Source organism: Manacus vitellinus, unplaced genomic scaffold (assembly GCF_001715985.3).
Source record: "Manacus vitellinus isolate BGI_N305 unplaced genomic scaffold, ASM171598v3 scaffold_0_pilon, whole genome shotgun sequence".
Classification (NCBI taxonomy): domain Eukaryota; kingdom Metazoa; phylum Chordata; class Aves; order Passeriformes; family Pipridae; genus Manacus; species Manacus vitellinus.
Genome location: NW_021938789.1, coordinates 54,907,632 through 54,922,726, shown reverse-complemented (window position 1 = coordinate 54,922,726; position 15,095 = coordinate 54,907,632). Strand labels below are relative to the sequence as shown.

The 15,095-nt window shown below is 37.2% G+C and overlaps 1 protein-coding gene across 1 annotated transcript in view; it reads right to left on the bottom strand.

The window, feature by feature from the left end:
• Positions 1 to 15,095, bottom strand: part of ANAPC10 (anaphase promoting complex subunit 10) — a 35,512-nt gene extending 20,417 nt beyond the window's left edge. Inside the window, exons 1-4 of the mRNA XM_008919316.3 lie at positions 14,904 to 15,095; positions 9,322 to 9,438; positions 8,065 to 8,155; positions 7,159 to 7,279 (exon numbers count right to left, since the gene is read on the bottom strand). Coding sequence (XP_008917564.2) covers positions 7,159 to 7,279; positions 8,065 to 8,155; positions 9,322 to 9,438; positions 14,904 to 14,973 — 399 coding nt within the window. The 5' untranslated portion in view covers positions 14,974 to 15,095. The remainder of the gene's footprint in view (positions 1 to 7,158; positions 7,280 to 8,064; positions 8,156 to 9,321; positions 9,439 to 14,903) is intronic.

The window sequence follows — 15,095 nt, the reverse complement described above, 5'->3', positions numbered from 1 at the left end:
AAGGCCACAATTCTCTCCCTGCTTTTTTAAAAAAATACTAATATAAAAAGTTCCAGTATCTGGCTCTTTCCCTCTCACAGAGAAAGGTACATAGAGAACTATTTGCAACCTGCTTATGTCCAAAGGACTGGAACTTATTTAGAGCATTGTAATTAGAATACACTAGTGAAAGCCTGCATTAAAGCCAGTGAGAAAGTCCCCCATCATTTTGGAGGGAAAATGCAGTTTTCCTGCATTGATAACATATGTTTTTAAAAACCTGAATTTTTAAGCCACTGGTACCAGAAAGATTTTTACAGAAGTAAAATATTTAACAAACAAGCTTTTTAGGAAATCTCTTCAGATCCTCCTACTAGAACTTGGTTCACAGAAAAGAGATGAAACCATGTAATCAAGCACTTGCTACAGGAAGAGAAGGTTTAGGTGTGACCTAATTGTGGCCTTCAGTACCTGAGGGGAGCCTACAAGGAAGAGGGAGAGAAACATTTTACAAGGGCCTGTAGTGACAGGACAAGGGGAAATGGCTTTAAACTAAGGTTTAGATTAGATATGAGGAATAAATTCTTTACTGGGAGGGTGGTGATGCTCTGGCACAGGTTGCCCAGGGAAGCTGTGAATGCCACATTCCTGAAGTGTTCAAGGACAAGTTGGATGGGGCTCTGAGCAATCTGATCCCGTGGAAGGTGTCCCTGCCCATGGCAGGAGGGTTGGAACTAGACGTCCCTTCCAACCCAAACCTTTCTATGGTTCCATGATTCCAGAGCCTAACATAAATAATTGATTAATAAGTTATATTGCCTTTAGTCATTGGCAGTGGAAAGAGAAGCTCTTTCACTTTTACACGAAAAAAATCATACACTTTTTCCAATTTCTTTCCCATGGTAAAACTTAGATCAAATACTCATGAAGAAAGGTTATAATTCAAGGCAGGGCTTTCACACATATGTAACATTTACTGCTTCGATCAGTTCCTAGTCTCTATACACTTGAGTTCCCTGGAGGAAAGCTCTGTACTTCATCAAGTTCCTGCCTTCCAGAGAGCAGCTGCCACTTTGTTTCACATTGCTTTTCCTCTGCTTCAGAAAGTAAAGTCAGACTGACAGTATTAAAAATACTGGGCCTCTTTAAGGTACCCTTGCCTAATTGAGCCCTTCTGTGGCAAGAAAAGGTTCCTTCATAGATTTGGTTTTGAATGCTGGGATACAAAACATGAGAAAAAGTATCTTTCTCCATGCAACACATACCACAGCATAAAACCAATTTTTAGTTTTCCTCTAAGATCCAACAGAAGAGATATTTATTTCTCTTAAAATACCATTTCAGAACAAGATAAAAATGCTTTAACAATTTTATGACGTGTGGACCAAAATAATCTTCCATGCTTCAGAATTCTTCTAGATCTAATGTGGATCTCCCTGTTTGTACACACACAAACACTTCCATATGCATAAAAGGCTATTTCAGTAAGTGCATTTCTCATGATTGCACAGCTCTGTTCTAATGTATTACCATTCAAAAGCTTAAAAGGGCAGGAAAATTGTCATCTTGTTCATACTTTCCACAGTTTGAAGCATATATTAGTTCATTTTCATAAGCATAGGAATGAAGAAAAGGTCATATTATGTAGAATGTGACGACATTGGCAGGGAACAGTGATGTTATGTCATTAAATTTGTCTTCCTTTTGTAAAGATGATTTCATGTGAACATCCCAGTTGGTGACTCACAAAACATCCTCTGCTGGAAAGTGGAAACATGTATGAAGTGCCAAGTTCATATGGAAATAACCCTGCTTCCTAAACTTGATTCCTATCTTTAACATCAATCACAAGGCTTAATAACTAACCAATACCAGTGGGTCATTCTACTGCCCTGCTGTGCAGATTTCCAGTACCAGTAAATTTTAGATGCAAGAACAAGTACTGTCTGCATCCTGATGAACTAAATCCATACTCAACCACCATAATAGCAAGATAACAACCAAAATGAACAAGAGGATGTATGACCTCACCTAGAGAGCATCCTAGAGACAGACAGGAAAGACTACAGTTCGAAATTCTATAAAACTAAAAGTTTACTTGGTCTTTTCTTAGCATCAAGTATAGCTTGCAGAAAGCAGACTGACTATTTTTAATTGACATTCTGAACTCAAGGAATAATGAGGGGTCAGAAATGCCTCTTTTCTTACATGGAAGAAAGAACACAGAGGAATGGTCTCTAACCGAAGTACTTGAAGCCTAGTCAAGGATCTAAAGGATTAACAACTCAGTACTCCATCTTCAATGGAAAGCAATTTAAAATGCACCTTACAGATGTTTGATTAGAGACTCAAAAGAATACATTTTCGTGATGCATTACCTTACAACAGTCCTATGGCAATTTGCATACAGAAAACAGGTTGAGATTGCTAGTGCTGAATTTCAGAAAATGTCTAGACAAGTCCAGCCTCCTCACTACAATCACCAGACGCTGTAAGGTAAAGAGATTATAGTAGGGTCACACTTCCTTAATTACCCCTTGGAAAAGCCCCCCAGTTTGGGCATTCCTCCAGTAGATAATTCCCCACTGTAGTGCAGAATCTCTTACAACAATGAAGAAGGAGCCCTGTCCGTGGTGCTCAGCTACAACACTGGGCCACCAGGGAGGCTGCTGGGGCTGCACCTGGTCACAGAACACCAAGCAAGACCAAAAGGATAGAAAACAAACTGAAAACAAACCAGACAGTAATCCAACAAAAAAAATCCCAACAAACCAAAAAAACCCAAAACAAATCAAACCAGGAAAAAAAACCAAAGAAAAAACCAACCAAAAAAAAGTTGAAACAAAGGCCTTGCACCGTTGCCAGCAGAAGTGTACTATGATAACAGGGCTTTCACCTGAGTCTTCAAAGCCATCTTCAGAACAGACTCTTGTTGAAAAGGTTAAGTAGGCTTTTGTTCCAGGAGGAAAGCATACAGGGACTGAATTCAAGCAGGCCTCTTGCAAAGCAATGTTTAATACTTGGCATCGTTCTTCGATGCAGAGTCTGCTCCATGGGATCTCAAGTGATAATGTGTCTTTTCCCTGCATAAGGGCTGTCCATCCCTGCCTGGTGATGGAGCACTGCACACCTATAAAGGTTGTCAGCCAGGGGAGTTACCCTGTTCAAGTAGCTTTGTTTCAGACTGAATGGCTTCTGAAAAACGAAAGAGCAGAGACCTTGCTTACCTTGGTAACACAAAGCCACATTATCTGCTTGCAAATTTGCCCTACTGCATAAACACAGCAGATCCATGGTCAGATGCTTCCTGGCTCCCTCCTCTTCAGTGGGGTATTTCTGATCATTTCCCACTAGGCCTGAGCACTAATACAGCTCATCTACAAGTGGATGATTACTACCTTGAAACAGTTTGAAAAGCAAAGTAAGCACAGCAATGTCAGGCACCAGCAACGTTTTGTTCCTATCACAAAGCTTGCCAGTTTCTCTCAACTACGAGCAGCCAAACAAAAAACACGTCCCATTTCAAAATCAAAAACCAGGTGAAAGCCCAGAAAGCTGCAAGAACTAACTCCCCCTGGAATGGGAAAGAAATTATCCCTGTCTAGCTGCACCTTACCTAGTTACTATGGCATATTCTGCTGCTGAGTCCTCTACAGGGCACAGCAGAATAGAAGACTGGCTCTTTCAGGAGGGGTCCTGCCTCTTGAGGCAACTTTAATTTTGGGATTAAACCCCAGTGCTTCTCAGATGTGAACCGATATGAGAAGAAGCTAATTTCAGAAAGTCTGATCCACACCTTCCCAGAGTGTATTTTTTATCCAAAGCTGTAGAAGTGACCAATGCAAGAGTTTACAGGTGTCTTGCTTTGCAGTGTAAAGACCCTCCATTATAGGATGACAGCAGAAGCCACTGAAACTACAAGGTGAATGTATATATGAATACAGACTACAACCTGAAACCCTACCTGCAACACTAAGCATCACAACACTTAATCTTTTCATGGTAAAGTGAACTGCTGAAGACCTAAATGTCTTGGAGAGGGTCCAAAAGCAACAGGCAGGTGAGCATCACTTGAGGAGACCAGAGATCTCTTGCAGCCAGTATTTCACTCACATCCTTTGCAGGGTTACTTTCATACCATGAGAAAGTGTAATAACTTAAATTGCATAGTGAAGAGTCTGGATTCTGTTCTGGAATCTGTTATAGACTGTCTTGTCCATCCAGACTTGTTTGAACCATTATGTGGGAAAACTCCACGACTGGAAATAAGAAAATCCTTGCTCTCCAAGCTTGACAGCTGTGATAAAAAGGTACTTAAGTTAGAGGAGAAGGCTGACTGCACACAACTTCAGTTCCAGCTGAGTAAGGGAATAACACTGCCAGATTATGATGGCTGTTCTCATCCATACAATGGGATACAAACAACTTGTATCTCAGAGGGGAAAAAAACATTTTATTCAGAAAATAATTTCATTTTAGGTTCCAAAAAAAGGCATGTCTACACACCAGAACACAAACTAAAGCTAATCTTACATTCATGACACAATTTAGCCTAACAGCATATTGCACTGTGTTGAAAATCAGACCATTAGGAAAGAAAACACATTCATTAGACACTATGAGCTGGGCAAACATCCACAGAAAAATAGAAAATAATTTAGCCTGATTTTCCATCCAGTTAATCAGTCCTGAAGCCAATGGAATCACTGTATAATTAAGCAGATTCCTCTAAAGAGCTCATAATAGTTCACACTGCTTTAATAACCTGCCTACGTGTCAGAGAAGCTGAAGAAAAGAGAAATTTTCAGGACTAAAGGAAAATTTAAAAAACACATTCTGAATATCAAGCAGTTTAGGAAATATGAAAATTCATAGGAACAGGTAACACCAGGGTGGTCACAAAGAAGCATGACCATATTTTCTTCTCAGTTTTGAAGTAAAAAAAAGTACCTGAGGATGTGGTACACATAAGAATTACTCTCTTGTGCAACATATTGTGGTCACATTCGTATACTATAAAAAATCCTAGTAATTTGTTTCATTTAGAAGTGCCATTTTTAACTAAATACATTATATGCAGAATCCCATTCTTAGCAAGAAAAAAGAAATATTTCCTGTGAAACTGCAGAAGACTAATACACCTGTTATGCATTTTATTGTTTCTGTAGATATTTAATATGTTAATAACAGATATACCCTCACGAGTGGAAGTTTACCACTGTATAAGAAACTTAAGCTAGGGAGTTATATGCATAATACTGTACAAGCATTATTACAAAAAGGATAATCATTTAGTTATTGAAAGAGTAGATAAAAGTGCAGAACCAAACTGATAATTAAGGACAACAATGACATCTAGTGGACACTCGGAAAACTGACCCGCAGTTAACAGGGAAAAGATCCAACTGCTGTTACTGTTCTACACACAGTGATCAGCTCCCAGATTGCTACAGTACAATTAGGAAGATTAAAAGATAGAATTTGCTGCTGCTGAAAGTCAAAGTAATGTGATGATTCATTTCTTTTGAAAGAATATTTAATTAAATACTTTTTAAAAAAAATAAAACACATCAAGACCTCTCCATTTAAGATTTAGGATAAAAGTAAAGGTCAAAGCTTGAGAGAACATCACAAATCATTGAAAGGACAGAGTGCTAACATAAGAGGCATACATATTTGCTACCCCATTTTTACTCCCACTGCATCTACAGCCTTCTACTTATGCATCACTCTTGGGACTTCAAACTGTTGGGATTGAAAAGCAAAATGAAAATAATAAAAAACCCAGAAATAAAAATTCAAACCACTATTTAGCATCTCCCTTTTCTTGTCATTCCAATCCTTCTGTTATTGTAAAACCTGCCATATAAAGCTGGTAAGTTAGACCTTCCCAAAGTATCTGCCAGTAGCTACTGAGCTCTAGAGAAGAAGATTTTGAAACATGAGGCCCTGCTTATACCTGTAAACCTGATTAGTTTAGAAGGTGGACATCTAATAAGATCATAGACTAATTTAAATCTGCTTTTACTATTTATCAGAAGGTAAGCAAAACTAAGCAGTTAAAGCAACTCAAATCTGGTCTCATTTGTTCTGGCTAGAAACATCACTATGAAAAAATACTGGGTTTGACTATTACACTTTTGTAAATAAAACATTAATAAAACAGTACAACTCTATGTGTCATTCAAAGTCTTAAGCATATCTTCAGAACTGGAAATTGGAGTTTGCATCATATTGTTAAAAAACTGCATCCCTTTCACAAATTTTCACAATTCATCTCAGAGACTGTCCAATATATAAAAAAAAAGCTTTACAAAAAATTAGAAACTGTACTCAAAAGTTAAATATCATTAATGAACATATTTACATTACTTTCAATTTAAGTTGGTATCTTGTTTGCTCTGTGTATGATTACAGAAAAGTTAGCTGCAATTCCACTAGCTCTTACCACCAGCAGCTGCTGGAGTCAGCTATTAGAAGATATGGAGCAGATTCTCCCTTACATAAAGATTCTCTAACCAGCAGAATACAAAGAAACCTTTCTAGAACTGCTTATCTGCCTTTGTGTCCTAATTTCTCTTTCCAGAGTCTCAAAGTTAGCTTTGAATCAGATGCTGCCAGTTGGTAAGAGAATATGCAGCCTCCCAACAATGAAATCCAGACTCTAAAATATTTATGCACCATACATGCCTATAATTAAAATCTGTAGTTTTAAATTCCAAGTCCTAGTAATGAGACTCAACAGCTAAGCAAGTCATTAATGAAAAAATTACTCAAATTCATGCTTTAAAAAAAAAAAAAAATATGCAAGCATTTAAAAGCTAAGTTTCCCTTTTGATGCATGCAATGCATACATCTGCAGGTATTTTACATGAGTAAAATCAAAGTTTAACCAACTCTAAACAGCCTAGTTCTGGAAACCCCTGCTCTCTATCCCATTATAGGCTCCATATATCAAGTCCATGATAACGATGTTGGCAATGGAGCCTAATAAAAAACCAGAAACCAGACGAGTAAATTTACATGGCAAAAACTAAAAGCAAATATCAAAATAAACCCAGCCATTTTCCCACTTCAGGCACAATGCCATATTTTACCTCCCAAACTGATTTTTCTACATCAGATGTCCTAATGAGAGAGAACAATCTTAAGACACAAAGCAAAGCATCAGAGACCTACCCGGATTTCCTGGAGATTATGAAAATTATTTCCTACTCTGACAGAGATTTTGCTTGGAGTGTAACTTTCATCAGATTTGTAGTCTGCATAAATGCATAATGTCTTCACTGTTGTTTTTCTTCTGCAAGAAGCAACACAAGCTATGTAAGCACCATAAAGAAAAATATTCAGGATCAGGTTATTGCTAGCTTGCAACGACTAAGGATTTAAATGTTCTAAAAATGAATATGTGTGTCTACTGATTTATAAGAAACTTGCTGTTAAAGAACAAGGTGGTTTTTTCACCTTAGGTTATGTACACACAGTTGATTTTCAGTGTTCTCCTTTGTCTGCCTTCAGAAATGTCAGAATACCAAGAAATGGGCCAAGATGCCAAATAAGCACTTGTATGTAATGAAGCTTATGTTTAGCTTATCAAATATCAGCTCTCTTGTTATACCAAGGGGTTCTCAAAAAAGCAAATAAAAAAAAGTGACAAACATCCAACATCATCTTAAGTTTGGTTAAAGAAAAAGTACTGAAAGCATCCTACACAGAATAGAATAAAAAAGGTTTCTCAAACTCGGCTGTCAGGTTACACAGGACTACTTTAACAACAACCATCTATCCTTCAAATTACTCTCAAAGACAGAAAGTCTGGATAAAAGTCACCTTAGGTAGGTAAATGTGACGCTGTCACAAATGACATACTATTAAACCTTTCTTTTGCTTGCTTATTTAGGCATTTAGTAAATCATTACATTTGAAAATCTCACTTTTATAAATGCCATCTAACTGGTTTCTTACCAGCTGGGTAACAGGATTAATGCAGGAGTCCTTTCACTTCCAAAATTCCTATCTTGGTGAACAGTTATCAACACAAAGTTATATAAAACACCCTAACTCATAGGGAGTATTTTTTAATACCTAAATTGGATGTTCACCAAATGAGGCTGTGATCCATCTGACTGCCAGTAAGTTTCTAGATTATCATCTCGTAACTGATCCACTCCAAACCCTAAGAAAAAGAAAATGTTATAGTCTTGAATTTCCCATTTCTGTGATGCAAATGTAGCTTCTCTTCAGCTGTTACAAACTAATGTAGCCCAAGGTATAACATATAAGGAAATATTCCTAGATACCCAAGTTGTGCCTATGCTTTTCTGACACAAAACTAAACCAGAGGAATTTGTGAAAACTCAATGCTGTTGAAGTCTGTGGGGTGTGAAACCATGTCAACGTGTCCTGGAATTTCAAATGGTTAAGTAGTAACTCATATTGATTGTCAGAACACCAATTAACAGTTAGATTTTCCCACTTATTCTGTAATTTAACTTGCTGAACTAAGGGAAAATCGTTAGCAGAGACCATTCATTTATTATAAAATTTTAGCCAAATGTAACATTTTCAAGTAGTCTTCTGAAATATTTTTGCTTTTTCAAGTTACTAGCTAGAAAAAGCAACAGATGGCAAAACCAGTATTCCTGAAAGTTAATGCCATCACATTTAAAGAAGCAATTCCAAATCTATATTTTTCTATCCCTTCATTATCTCTCCTTTTACTAATCACATCCTTTTATTGATTGCCCACACTAATTGCAGTTCTAATGTCGCAGTTGAAGATTAATCTGCAATAAAAAATTACTTTCCCCCTGTTTAAGCAACAAAACCATATGACATTTTTCTTCAAGTAAGCTTCCAGGATATCAGACCAAGCACATTCAGCCTGAGCACAATATTGTGACATAAACAGATCATTCCCTTTAGGCTGCAGCAAGATACAAGATAAATTCCCAATAGCTATCTCTGAAATAGCAAATCAAACACCCCAGAGGAAAAGAACACAGATCTTAAGATATTTTGAGCAGGTATCATTAACTGCACTTCAGGACCATTTACAATAGTTTTGTTTTATTTTATTTGCAGGGTTTTAGGGAGCTACACTATAATGGCCAAGTCCACACAAAGTTTAGACAGAACATTTAGGTCACACAACTGCATGGCTGCTCTTTGGCAAAAATCAAAGACACCCAGGCAAGATGCCAAAGCACAGAAGCAACTACACAGTTCTGGGTGGGTTCTTGCTCACATGGTTTAGTTTGTTCACCGTGCAAGTAAAACAAAAAACTCAATTTAGTATAAAATAGGTAAAACTTCTGTCAACATGAGATAGTAGGATTTTACCTGGCTTACAGGATGAAAGGGACCACACTGCTTGTGAGCCTATTTCTCTAACAGTACCAGTCCTCTCTAACTGCTTTGGATCAGCACCAGGTGGGGTCTTGTTTGGGGTAGTCATTTCTAGTAAGAGAAAACAAGTGAGTTAGTTGACACATTTTTGGCTTAATGGGAAAATTAAAGGTTTGTGTTTGTTCACAGACACTTTAATTCTTTGGCCTCACACTTAGGTAATAGCCTACAGAAGATGTGGTTTATACATATACACATATACGCATACATTTTTGCACATCTGTAGAACCTTTTATTTATACATATATAAGGTAACATGTATAACATATATAATACACTAAGTAGTCTAAGAGGTTCCACATATACATAAGTTTTGTGTCCTTAAAATTTCAACACATATTTGGAACATTCATAAGACCTACTTTATTTGTATCATTCTAACTTACACATACAGAGTTAGTCAGGGGTTCAGGATTTGGTTTTTATGGTTGTGTTTGTTTTTAAGACATTAAAACAGACCTTGTTGATTTAAAGTCTAGCAGTACAACTTCACCCCACACTCCTCCCATATACACTTAAAAGTTTTACTTAATCTGCAAGTTCAGAAACCTATTCAGAAACTACAGCAAGCCTGTCCTGGAGATACTGCTCCTTAAAAATAGAAAATGAGAGTTTAAACAAATTGTGTAGTCTCTAATTTGTAACAACTTGTTACAGCCACATTTATCCATGGTTCATTTCCTTAACTTCCCAACTTCATCTGGAATCATCACCTGTGACTTGCACTGCTCAAGTAACCACGTACATCTCAATACCCAGACCACCACCACATACACTACAACATCATCATGCTGGGTTCCACCTTATTACTGCCTAGAAAGTAGCTTAAAAAAAAATTGGAAAAAAAATAAAACAAAAGCATTCCAGAGAAGCATAAGTTCCATGAAAGGAACTACATTAAAGCTTAAAATTAGACATACAGTGCTCAAGAGTCAGGGAATTAAAGGTGACTTCTCATCCTTTGCTCACATGCATCACATCATGTTGTGCTCTGCTATTCTCAGAAAAAGTCTTCCAGTACCTCACCCAGAGAGCAAATAAGGTACAGAACCAGGCTGGTATCCACAGGATCCAGACCTTACCCACTACAGAAGGGATTTTCTATGTACTAATAACTCTGCAGCTAAAAACTCTTTGTGGGACACAGGAAATCTGAATTCTGTAGTGCACATCACTCTCTGCACCAAACACTTTCTACTGGCCCTTGGCTATTTTATTTTTTTTTAAATTTTCATACATGTGACTCAAGATGGTATTCCAGGGTTTTATGCTACTTTCTCATATACAAAACTGCAGCCCTAACTACCATAAAAACATCTGAATAAACAACTGCACGTGTTGTAAAATCTAAATAGTGACAACAGCAAGTGTCCCAAAAGGCTGCAAACAAAAACCTTATTCAAACACCATTCTCTCAGAAAAGAAGTTGAACACTACACAGCTAATCCTACAGATATCACACATATATTCACAGATATAATAATCCTAATGCCATCCAAATAAAAAAAGGCAAACTCGTGCAATAAGATGTTTTAAAGTCCTTGCCAATGCAGAAAAATTTTGTTCAAAAAAAAACCAAACAAAACTATTAAAAAACTAAGTTGACAATCCATTTAGCCATTTCTCTAAGAATACACTAGCACATACATTTTCCGTAGTCACTGTATTTAAATTGTGCATTATCTGATTTAAAGCTTCTATCAGGTATTAACAATAGGCTCCTTAAGACACAGCTTTAATAATAATTCTTTACTGAATCAGCTACATTATAAACCTGTATATATCAAGAATAGAGTAGAATAGAAAATAAATAACTTCCTCTGGATGCTACTTAATACAACTTTAAATTTATTAATGGCAATTTCAATAGACCAACATGTCACAAGTGGTCTAATTTTCTAAGAATTCAAAACAGTCTTGGAAAAGAATTACAAAACACATAGTTCACAGCTACTTCAAGACCAAATATTTTTCACAGAATCACAGGATGGTTTAGATTGGTGGAAGGGACCTTCAAAAATCATCTAGTTCAACCCTCATCCTACACCAAAATTCAAATTATGTTTATTAACCATTGGGGAGAGTATTTTTCTGGACTTATGAATTTTAAAGCTCAAATGACCTACTAGTCCAAACTCTGCTATTTTTCACTTTTGTGACAATAAACTAAGAGAGCTGGAGTTGCATTCATTTTAATTCTCAGATTTATATAGAAACCAATAATGCTGTTCTTCCCACCTTTGAAAACAGAGAAGTGAAGAGAATTCAACCTCACAAAGTAAAGTTGTTATTCACTTTAGTTCAAGTGATCACATCTCAAAAACATCATACAAAACATCTTTTGAAAATCATCACCAGCAAGCCTTCAATCTCTTTTGACTTCAAGAGAAAATTAATGAAAAACTCCAAATCTGATACTCACAGGTTCATTCCTAGACATAGCTATTGTTAGATACCCACCCTCGAGACAAAAGAAGCATGCAAACATTCTATCAAAACTCACCAAAATAAGGTAAGTCACAGAAATCACACTGTGATTTCTGATTATATCAGAAAGTTGATTACACTTGCTTTCAGAAAAAACTTACTAGAACTTTTAAGTCTGCAGAATCCCCTAAGACGACGACGTTGAGATTTCTTATAAGCTTCAGCGCACAGAGAAAAGTTCTAAATAATTTAACACTGCCAAAATTTGTATTGTAATGTACTCAAAAGTTCGAGCCAATCGTTCTGGGGGTCTGAACCATAAAACAAGAAACACCATCCAAGTTTCCCAATGTTTTAAACTGAGTTTGTTTCCTTCTATCGAACAGGCAAAGCTACTCAAAATCCAAATCCCAACTCCAAACCACTGCTGGCAAATAAATCAACCACATACTGTGTACTGGTGATGCAAAAGACTGAAAATCTTTAATGGTTGAACTAACTGAGTCAGATTTTCATGACAGAACTCCTGTTTAACTAGCTCAGGAACAAGACATTCTGGATAGCTAAGGAAAAATAATGCAGCAGCAGCTCATTCAAGCAACACTTCTGGGCGTTTTCCTAGCAGAAGTAAAAGTACCTCATATTGAGCAAGACACAAATACTTAGCTTTAAAAGTAATTTAAGTCACCTAATAAAACTTTTCTTGGCTTTTTCAGGCTGTGTAAAAACAACTAATCTTTCTAGAGGCCCTTCTCCTTGACACGTGCTGAAAAATGGAAAGACACACCACATCTATAGAAGCACTGGCTGGAAACATCTCCAATTTTCCAATTCAGTAATTCCAAAAGATCATTAATAGGCCGCTGTTTCCTTATTAGCAACATTAATATATGAATGTTTTAATGACATGATCAAGGCCATGCTTCCATTTTGTCCCTTTCCACCATAGGGTATGCACATCCTTTGATCAAGACAAAGCAGTGGATCAGCTTTTTTTCCCCCCCTCCTTTAACATTTTATCCCTCACCATCTTCCTCAGAGAAGTTCACTCTTTTCCAGAGAACATCCCATCCCTGTGGAGTAACAGCCACTACAGACGTTTTAGCAGGCACACAGTTTATAAACAGAGTGAAACGGATTTAAATGGTTGGACAGTCTGCCTTTCACAGCCAAACCAAATGGGGCACCCTCAGTGTACCAGCACAAGACACCTTTCAAAGGTGCTTATCAGAAAGCAAAGGACACACATACTCTTCCACAACACACCAAACAGGAGACACAGAAGGATACACCATGGGCCTTTCCTACTAAAGCTCCAGAAAGACCAAGGCTCGAGGGAACTTGCAGATTGCAAAGCAGTTTTCCCCAGTTAAAGTTTCTAATTCCACCAGGTTATTACAAACAGAACTGTTTAAACTCACACCTGTAAGGGCCCTTGAGAGACCAGACTGCCCTTAACAGTATCACTTTCTAGGAAAAAAGCAGGATTTCTGCTCCTGCTCTCCAGAGAACTCCAAGACTAGGTAATCACTGGCCTTTACGTTCCAACCCTTTACAGATGTGAGGGCCCTCATCAAATCTGCTCTTAGTTTCTTCTTTTCTGGTGTGCCTAAGTCTCTCAAGCTTCCCTACAAATCAAGTTTTATAAACCTAACACTCTAGCAGAGTCTAGGTATCTACATACTATTGTTCAAGAAAACAACCATACCATTTTAGCTAAGGCCCTTATTCAACAGAGCAATCACTTTCCTTGTCTTTAATCACATTTATTAACTTGTCTAATTGAAAGAACATATTATCAAACTTATATTTAATTTACTATGCACTACAGTGCTCAAATGTTTTTTTGGGATACTGTTTACTGTTCACTTTAGCCTTTCCACTAATCAGGCCTTTGATTTTTTCTTCCTGCATTCTCTTCCTCCCTCAGCTCTTGTTAACTGAGCTTAGTGACACTGGTTTCCAATCTGCTACCAATCTTCTAAAGATCATTTTGAATTCTGACCCAGAGCTGTACAGTGCTTCCAAGTTGGCAACATATTTATTTTGTGTTCATCACTACAGAATATAACGAAAATACATTCAAAGCTGAACTCACCAGGAGCACACTTTGTGACACCCTTGTTTAAAAGTGAGATTTTACATGTCAGCTTCAAACGCAATTTTTCAACCAGCTGTACAAGATCTTTAAAAAAAATTACTTTTAGACCACGTTGCAGTAGCTTGAACAACGGCAGAAAACGTATAAAACTCAAGACAAACTCCTTATATGCCTGTCTCATTAAATGCACTGGCTACTGTAAAAAAGGTTTGATCCAGACTGCTCTTAAACCTCAGAATCTTTCAGGGAACCAAAGTTCAGCCTTTCTATTTCAAAAAAAATTACTCTGATTGCACTCCCATTGTACAATTTTATTCAGTTTTAGCAAATATCTGACTACAGGTTTTCCAACAGAATTGAACAAAGGCTGCACTGACTACACCAGCACTTTCCCAACATCCATAAGACTGTTCTTCCTGTTCTTCTTATCAGAAGGAAATTTCATACCTTAGATTCCCTAGTTTTCTTAATGGCACTACTCACTTTACCTCATAAGCTCTTTTCCCTGCTCTCCTTTTCTTTGGCTAGACCCTTGATGGTTTAAGGCCTTCAAAGGTCTCCAGATATATCCAAAAACCAGACTCTCACTATGCTTACTATTTGTTATTCAGATGGAGGATTAAGCGACAACATTAGACATTCAAATTACTAACGTTTACTTAATATTTAACAATGATAGTAAGCGTTCAGTAGCACCCTATTGCAACAGCCGCTTATCTGAATGTTCAACCTCTCAGATGATTCTCTCGATACAATTCTAAACACTTATTATCTTTACTCTGCCTTCAGAGCATCACTTTAAGCCTACTAGTGAAAATTACTACAGTCCTCCATTGTCACAAATATATTTTACTAAAAATAAGGGTACTTAGAGCAACTGCACAATTGAGTTACATTAGCGATTTTATACGTGTATCCCTAATCAATTTAAATAAATGTTGCGGGGTTTTTAATATATTTTTGTGAAAGCCAAGACTTCCAAACTTACCTGGTAAAGATGTAAACTGTTCATTAAGGGATTCGAGCACCTCTTTACAAGTCGTGTGAAGTGCAAACATTAGGTGGAAGCCGCCTCTAAAAACCACAGCACCCAGGGGATGAAGTGGCTTTGACAAACGAAGAGCTGCTTTCGCTCAGGTTCCTTGGTAGCCCTCCCCCCCACACACTTCCTGATTAATTA